This window comes from Ostrinia furnacalis, unplaced genomic scaffold (genome assembly GCF_004193835.3).
Source record: "Ostrinia furnacalis isolate ACB-3 unplaced genomic scaffold, ASM419383v2 OfSCF1700, whole genome shotgun sequence".
NCBI classification, from domain to species: Eukaryota; Metazoa; Arthropoda; class Insecta; order Lepidoptera; family Crambidae; genus Ostrinia; species Ostrinia furnacalis.
In genome coordinates, this window is record NW_021131939.1 from 301,530 (window position 1) to 311,066 (window position 9,537).

The window sequence follows — 9,537 nt, forward strand, 5'->3', positions numbered from 1 at the left end:
AAACGCAGCTGTGTCGGCCAGCTCTTCCAGGAAATCCACACCACAGTTAAGGTCGACGACACTCGCAAATCGACGTGGCCGTAAAAGTCGCCGGGCGAACTTGCTGTATCACATTGTGCGGGCGAAGCTTGTCNAGCTTGTCTGATAACTCCAGAACTAAGGATTGTTCAAGTATCCGTCCGCCCTATGTTCTTCAAAGTAGACACACGAACGGACTGCGGCACTGAAGTTCCGTACTGCTACACTATCGTTGTCAGCGAGGTTGGGCAAGCAAGTAACGTATGCGGGTTTCCGTTTGTTCGATCTAGCACTTGTGTTAACTCGTTCGGGTTCGTGCTAGTGCGAGGCAAATCTTCAATGAGTTTCTTAGCTTTGCCTTGCAACGCCATTTAAATTCTTGTCAAGTTTTCCGACGGCTTGAACTCGTACGTGATGACTACTCGTATCTTCTCTTAAAGAAGAGACGGTCTGCAGGGTCCCCGTAGAAGTTTGGCAGCTCGTAGAAAGAGCGTCATGCGAGGGCGATAAAGTGTCTCTTCTGCAGCGTTGAAGGGCGATTTCTCGACCCACTCCCCAACAAGCGACTCACGGTTTCGTTCGGGTGGTTCATCCTCGAGTTCTTCCTCAGCTTCTAACTCGGCTAGCTGCATCGCCTTTTTCATTTGAGCTAGGCGTTGTTTCGATTTAAACAACTCAAGCTCCACTTCGTACTCGATGCGGCGACGCGCTGCTTCTCGCTGAGCGTGACTCGACCGGGACGACACACAGTGGGCTGCGGACGCTGCAGTGGCGGCGCGGCGGAGGGTCGGGGGCGTGACGGGGCGCGTGGTATTTTCTGTGCACGTGGTGTTTTCGGTGCACGTGGTGTTTCCGGTGCACGTGGTGTATTCGGTGCACGTGGTGTATTCGGTGCACGTGGTTTTGTCGGTGCACGTGCTATTTTTCGGGCGCGTGCTATTTTCTGTCGGCGTACTGCAGGTTTCGGGTGCGCGACGTATTGTGTGATCGTGCACCGTCCCTCCTTCTAACGGGATCCCACGAACTATAGCCTCCGGGTTGCCGTGTTGACTGGAACTGGAAGGCGACTGTATGTTGAAGCGTGATTCTGCGATGCCCGAATCTGTAGCAGGATGTGACAGATTCTTCGTACTGGGCGCCGATACTTCTCGTTGATGTCGTTCCTCTTCCATGCGTCGTTCTTCCTCACACGACGGCAATCTTTGTTGAGGGCGCGTAGAGTTTCCCCGTGGTACTTTATTATCGGGCCCGATGTTTCTGGATTTGCTGCGAGTGTATGACGACATATTCTTCGACGATCCGATGCTCGAAGGACCACTTTGTAGAAGANCGACGATCCGATGCTCGAAGGACCACTTTCGACGATCCGATGCTCGAAGGACCACTTTGTAGAAGACAGGACGCGGGGTTGATTAACGTCGAAGGGCAGGTCAGCAAAGTGAAACACAGGGCTCGATCCAAACGTGACAGTAATAGCGTGTTCAAACGGCGACTGAGGCATGAGCTCACACAATCAAAGCAACGGACAATTGTTATCTTTGTCTCGCTCACGCCCCAGTCCATCTTACTCTAATAACAATAGACAATGGTTACTTTGTTTAGAAATTCTACTACAGAGGTTCTACCGTTAACAATAATATTTTACAAATAATTATCTTTTACTAAACAAAATTAGTCAATTATATTTTTTGTTAGACATATAAATCGTCTTACTTATCAATAGATTACATTGATAATTTATTAAATTAATTACCGGTCCGGTTAAAAAAAAAACAATTTTTTTTTTCAAAAAGTATTAATATGAAACATACCGTGCTTCCTTTACTTACTGCGTGAAAATCTGCTGTATGAAACTCAAGTTTTAAATCAAATTAAAAATCCTACAAAATTGTCTTAACCTCTTACCTACGGGAGGCACCTATAGTTGCCAAGTCAAATGTCACTTCTCAATACGGGTGGCATCTATTGTTATTTTGGCAAACCCAATACTAAATCACGGTTTACGACAAAAAAACAATAAAATTGCAAATTAAGTGTAAAATGCGCTTGTAATTATGAAACTACATTAGTAGCAGAATATAATATTCCAAATTTCAATACCGTAAGTCTCATACTTTTTAAAATATCTTGATGTAAAGTGGAGCAAACAATTTTATAGGTTAAAATACCCCGTATTGAGAGGCGACTTTGGGTTTCCAAGGGCCCGTAGGTAAAGGGTTAATAAAACATTAATAAATCTAATCATTCTTTATAATTTCAATTACCTCGTTACGAAGAACCGATTGCTGTCCGATACAATCGCTCGATATTTTCACACGTAATCGAGCACCTAATACCGATCATGTAGATTTAATCGATTGCAGTTATATTGAACTAGCTTTCCGCCCGCGGCTTCGCCCGCGTGGAATTTTGTCTTTCACAGAGAAACTTTATTACGCGCGTTCCTGTTTCAAAAACCGGGATAAAAACTATCCTATGTCCTTTTCCGGGACCCAAACTATCTCTATGCCAAATTTCAGCAAAATCGGTTCAGTGGTTTTGGCGTGAAAGAGAGACAGACAGACAGAGTTACTTTCGCATTTATAATATTAGTATAGAAGTATAGATTTGTGAAAGTTATGTAATATTATGACAGGAAAATACTTGTAGCAATTTTAAAAGCTTTTATTGATAAGCTAAAGCTTGTAGCACCCAAATAAGGTTCGTGGAAAGCTAGTTCCGAGTAAAGCAAGTTTTAGTAATAAGCTTTTAAGTCTTATATCCTGTGGTAAAGTTCATGCCATACAGAAAGCTAAAACCGCTAACTGTTAGGAATTCAATGTGGATATTATTTTTTATTCTAGCCCTAGAAACTTTTCAATTTGCTGTCAAATACAATTTTCAGTACCTATCTCTACTCTGAAAAGAGTCATTGTTAGAGTTCATTAACTCTGTGAGTCATGTTACCTTTTAGGTAATACCTCAGATCATAGATACCTATTTCATTTTTTACGATATTTTCATCGTACAGAATAGCACATCACAAGCTTTGAATTTAATTCAGGTTCGTTTATGAATTTTTTAATAGATGCGTAGGTAAAGAGTATCGTAATGCTGTTTTATAACATACTAGCTGACCCGGCGAACTTCGTACCGCCTTAGCGTAGAGATTTTCTTTATATTTTTTCCGTAAAAACCTTGTACAGAGTATTAGAAAACTACAAAAAAAAATCTGCCAAATCGGTCAAGCCGTTTTCATGTTATGTCGTGACAACGGAAAACGGGTTTCATTTTTATATATATATATATATAGATTAAGCAGTATGTTTTCCTAACAAAGAAAATAAAATAAAAAGTAATGCATAATCTTAGTTTATGATACCAAGTGTTTTAGAGTGCAATAATAAGTTGTTTTATGCAAAAGTGACTGCTGGAATGATTCAACCACGACCCAAACAGGAAACGAAGTTACGCAAATGTCCGTGAGAGGGCGCGCGTGTGGTCTTCCCAGGCTAATGCGATGATGACGTCCTCATACGTCATGCGGGATGCTGATGTTACGTAATGCGCCATTTTGGCATTTTACGCTTTCGCGCATGCGCTTATGGGGTTTGCTTCCGTGGAAGACTGACAGTTAGGCCCAGAACAGACGGTGAAACGCAACTGCAACGAAACTGCAACTGCTAGTTACTTTTGAGTAGTATCTAAGTTTCTGCCATAGCGTCCGTTGAGAGACCACACATGACGCGAACAGTTTGAAACTTTCAGTTTCAGTTTCATTCATCAGAATCATCAGAAAGTTGCAGTTTCGTTGCAGTTGCGTTTCACCGTTTGTTCTGGGCCTAAGTTTTAGCGGAACAAACCAGGTTTAGTTCCCACCATCCACTGCGACTTTTATAGACAGGATCTTCAGCCTGTTCAGCAATGGACGTCCTGTGGTTGAAATGATGGTGATGATCTACAGTTCAATCAATATTGATTGATATCAATAAACCAACGAAGTTGAGTGGTTCCGGGGACTCTGGGATATTCATATTCATGGCAAGAATGAAGTGTTTTAAAGATGTTGGTGTCTTTGTATTATCGAATTTTACCTCTAAAGCCTGGTCCATGAGCACGTAGAATCCCGTCCAATGACCCCGCAATGCTCACGGACCAGGCTTTATCATATTTTCGTCACATTTCTAGATAATGGTACTTAATCTAAGCTTGAGTCGTCTTCTGTAAATGGAGCCTACTTACTTATTTATATTTTGTCGTGCATAATTTTGAGTGATAAGGTAATAACAAGACGATGCCATGATTAAAAAACTAATAGTTATTAGTTTTGTTCACATAAAAATTATTATACTCATGTTCCATTTATGAGGAAGCAAAAGATTATAAAAAGTTAATGAGGAAAAATTACAACTTTCTTCAATTTTATTCTATTAGATCCAAGATACAATGTTCGGGTAAAACATCGGCACATAATGAGTTACCTAACTAAGTACCTTTTTAGGCTGCGTTCCCATTGGAGGTTTTCTAGGAAGATGAATAAGTACAGCAAGGATGTGAAGCGAAGCTGTAAAACAGTACGCAGATGAGTCACTAAGCTGACAGCTAGTTCTCTGCCAGTTTCTCGCTTGTTCCAGCTACATCCTTATCACACATCCTCGCCATATCTCTCACACACATTCCTAGGAGTGGTTACTGGGAGAAAAATATTTAAAATTCAATCCAGCGACTTGTCCCGTGGACCAAGCTAAAACTGGGCCAAGAGCACATAATACCCTTCATCATCCGTTTCCACCAGAGCTGTGATGACGAGGCGAGGTAAATGAAGCGATTTTATATGTATTTTTATTCAAATTTAATTATAAAAACAGAGTAAAAGCAGAATATCCACAGCACAACTCNCAGCAACGGACAATTGTTATCTTTGTCTCGCTCACGCCCCAGTCCATCTTACTCTAATAACAATAGACAATAGTTACTTTGTATAGAAATTCTACTACAAAAAGGTTCTACCGTTAACACTAGTGGTTATTCACCTTAGCAGAGCTGATGTGGATTTGAGTACAAGGAGGAGTCTAGTTAACGCTATTTATGTTTTACTTAAATTCAGAGAAAATAAATTAATTTAATCGCTGTATAAAGGAGCGGAAAAAGAGTGCTCCGGCAGTCAAGACAAAATGACTTGATAACGTCGATGATGATGATGAGGAATTGTGTTTTGTATAATATTTGTGTGTACACGTGCCTGTGTACCATATGTATAAGACTACATAGACGAGAGTGTTTGTATGTGTGCTTAAGTAAAACTTGAGAAGATTTGTCTAAACATTTCACACTTACTTGCTTCAACAAAAATAAATCCACCCTAAATCTGTCCCAGTGGCGATTAATTTCCGTTTGCACCTGGATAAGTCTCGCGGAGACATTACAAATACAGAATGGCTCAGTCTGGTCTCCGACCGGAGATAAACCGAATTGTCCCGAGTAGTTGAGATAAACATTGTTATTCCGAACTATATCCCCGCTGTATAATGCAGTGGGGTGCCAGCAGTACAGGTTAACATTTTTTTGACTCAGGAGATTTTAGTTATAATCAAGATAGGTGTATTAAATGTCATTGATTCGTTCATTCCAGCCGAATGACGTCCACTGCTGGACAAAGGCCTCCCTCAAGGATTTCCTTAAAGACCGGTCCTGCGCCGCCCGCACCCAGGCAACTCTCGCTAACTTCACCAGGTCGTCGGTCCACCTAGTGGTAGGCCACAAGACGTAGCTTCCGGCTCGTGGTCGCCACTAGAGAACTTTTCTATCCCAGCCATTGTCATTGATTAGTTAAAAAAAAAATTACATAAAATAGAATCACGTAAATTCAAGCATAACTTTGGCAATTGGCAGGGTACATAACACGCAAATTTGACGGTTGACAGGACAGCAGAATGCTGGACAGGAAGCCACGTACCAGAAAACTTAGGCATCAATTTGCAACTTAGGTTACCAACCCCATTAATGATTGATGTATTGTTTATTATTTACCATTCTTCTTATCCGAATCGTTCTGTTTTACTTATGATAATTTAGGTTCATTTTCAAGTTAAAAAGAGGACTTACTGTCAACCCACTCGTGTCTATCCCAGAGTTTATACCTGTGAACTCATTTGTCCTAAACGTAACTTTCTTCGTCCATAAATTCGAGTCGCGCGATGCACACTTCGGTTGTAAGTTGAAGCAAGTTAAGACCTTTTGATGCTGACTAAATGAAAATTCGGGAACTGAAATTTCTACATACTGTGACTGCGCTGTCCTATTACTGAGAAGCAGCTGCTAGCAACTCTGTTGAATTGGATTTGTCAGAGAATTTACTGCACATCTCTTAGGCATTCGTATCGTACAAATTTTATACACGTGTGTGTGGGTGAATATAACGTAGACTGATGCAATTAATTTAGGAAACTTTATAATAACAAAACTTGTAGGTTGGATAGCCAACATTTAGGCTGGGTTACACCATATTAATTTAACTTTGACAAACGTCAAAAATCTGTCAAACACCATACAAAAAGCATCGGTTATCGTCATAGTTACCGTTAAAGTAGGTAAGTTGGTGCAACTCAGCCTTAGACGAGGATGAGACGAATATATTATGTAGTCGAGTGACATTTATCTCAAAAGATGGCGCTGCATTTAATGTACCTAAATGTAACTTTGTTGCAAGTGTATTTTATAAGAGTAGGTATTGTATCTCGAGATTAATTTACCGCATTGATGTTACTCAAAACGCCCTAGGCTTGTTAGGCAATTCGAAACTTCCAACTTAATAACAGCAGTTTAAATAAAACCATAAATCAAATTGATTTAGGCGTAACAATTTTCAATTTTGTGAACTAACCCCGAGTCGGGCGGATTAGGGAATGTAAATATGGGACAGTTGACTAAAGTTTGCTTACAAGTTCCGCGTAATTTGCCGCGTGTTTACCAATTTAAATAGCAGGTGGGACGGAGTTCGGTCGTGTTGGGCGTGTAAATGGAGAAATGATAGCCGAGTGTGTCTGAAGAAAAAAATTTTCTTTCAGGCGGCTTAGTGATATGTTTATACAATATTTAGTTAAATATTTGCATTAATCATCATCATCATTTCAGTCACACGTCACGTCCACTGCTGAACATAGGCCTACCCCAATGATTGCCACATCACCCGGTTCCAAACCACGACAGCGGTCTGCATCCAGCGCCTTCCTGCTACCTTTATGAGGTTATCGGTCCACGTCGTGGGTAGACGTCACACGCTGTTTCCAGTACGTGCCTTCACTCCAGAACCTTTTCATTTGCACGGATTTGCATTTATGAAAATGTGAAATTAGAAATAAATACTGCCTCAGAAGCTCTATTAGTGGTGTGCTAACAATCAGACATTTTTTTATGCATAACAAGGCAGGTATTTGACCACAATCGCACCTGATGTTAATCGCATGTGAAACACAATCATGTGCCGTCTCTATAAACTCATAATGCAGACTTTCTTTAGTGTGGATAGCGTTTTGTTTTACACTGCCCTGTGGTTGAAGCGGTCGCTCATGCAGTACTGACCGCAACTTTACTTCATTAACTTGGGCTATGAACAATAACAAACTTAAGGGGTCAATTTTGGGTATGAATCGACGTCAAAACCAACTTATACAAGCGTTTCGTAAACTTAATTAGAAAAACGATAATGATATTGAAATTAAAAATAAAATTATAGGTCAAGCGCTGAACTCAGTCACATCTCAAATTACAGTCGCGGAATGAAAAGGTTCGTCACCTTAGTGTCGGTTTTCGCTTGCACTAGGTACTGTAAGAGTCAAACCTGCCCCCCTAGACAAAACGCACTTTTTGATCGAATCGAAAATCGAATCCGTCAAAACTCCATACAAAAAAGGGACTTTTCGACCACTTTTCGACTGGTTTGCGATTAAAATTTGCACTTTGTCACCCACTGCCAACATAACAGTGCAAGAAACAGTGCTGCTAACATTTAAATAAATATGACGTTTGCTAGCGAATAAGGTTTTGCTCGTTTATTTTTCTATCCCATCAGTGCAATGCAATGATGACATTGACCAATTGACAATAGTTTTTTTTTTATTTAATAGAAATAATAATGGCAGGTTGAACCAACAAGAAGGTTTTAGTTTACAATCATAATAATCTTCTTGACAAGATAAATCGTCAAACAACTTTGATCTGAATAATTTTGAACTTTACTGACGAACAGTTAAAGATTATTTTCTCTAACTCGAGATTATTCTGTAACATAGTTTCAAAAGGTAACATGTGCTCGCGATTCGTTGAAGAAATCAATTTGAAAACTGACGAACCTTTTCATTCCGTGACTGTACATAATTACTCGAATTTTGAATATGGCATTAATTTGTGTAATTTATCGTAATCAGCGTTCCAAGTTCGATATCTTACCATTTTGCCTTCGTCAGCAAACATGTCAGTCAAGAATTTCGATATCTCCGGAAATAGACACATGCTGACGAATTATTAATAAAGTTTATCGTATAATAACGATGATGTAATTGATTATACAGCTGGATGAATGATTCTTCCCGCTAAACCACTGACGGTAGTTGTAAACGGGCGTATTTTTACTAGCTTTTGCCCATGGCTTTGTCTCCGTGAATGTAGGTACATCTACTGTCATAGAAAGATTTTCTCGCACTTTTTTTCCCTGTTTCAAAAACGAGAAAAAACTATTCTTTATATTTTTCTTGGCCTCAAACTCACTCAAACTCTTCTAAATCGACAGTGTGTGGATTAAAAAAATACGTTTTTTTTAGTCGTAAATGTACAAGATAATCTAAACGTGACTATAGCTTAGTTCAGTTATTTTATTTTTAAGCAGTGAAAAAAGTTTGCAACAAGCAGTGTACTTACCATGAGTTTACGTTAGGTGTGCTCGCTAGCGAGTACGTCAAAAATCTCTATAAAGATTTTGTTTCTTGAAAGTAGCCGCTAGGGGCGCTGCACAATATGTCATACAATTAAATGTCATTTTTTTACGCAGTCGCTAGCGAGCACACCTAACGTAAACTCATGGTAAGCACACTGAACTTGCCAAAGGAAACATGATAGTATCGACGGCTTCATCCATTTGCATTTTGCTCGCATTTTAAGCTCCAAAGAGAATGTGTCGCTGAGACGTCTCTTCTAAAATTACTTTCGATCGATAACACGCTATGTGTTAACTTTTTGCAATGTTGGACAAAAACTTTAATGTTTTAGATGCGATAAGGTTATAAGGTGTTGTTTATGGTCATGTAATGGACTGTTTTTATTTGTGCCATTTAGTAGTTAAGTATTTTTGGATTTGGCCCCTCCATAATTTTTATCATAATTATTTAGTTATAAAAGTAGTCCTATTAAAATTATTATTATGATGTGATAAATGAAACCTTTAGTTTCATTGCTCAAATGTCCACTTAGACATTTTGTCACAATTTCCATCTGGCCTACAAATTAATAATACCTAGGTACAACGAAGACAGGCAGAACAAATTT

The 9,537-nt window shown here is 39.6% G+C and overlaps 1 protein-coding gene across 1 annotated transcript; it reads right to left on the reverse strand.

The window, feature by feature from the left end:
* Nucleotides 1-452: 452 nt before the first annotated feature.
* Nucleotides 453-1,646, reverse strand: LOC114353478 (mucin-5AC-like). Its single transcript, XM_028305506.1, has 2 exons — nt 1,369-1,646; nt 453-1,330 (listed from the first exon to the last, which is right to left on the reverse strand). The coding sequence occupies exons 1-2, from the start codon at nt 1,517-1,519 to the stop codon at nt 453-455; spliced, it is 1,029 nt and encodes a 342-aa protein (XP_028161307.1). The 5' UTR covers nt 1,520-1,646.
* Between the last annotated feature and the right edge of the window lie 7,891 nt (nt 1,647-9,537).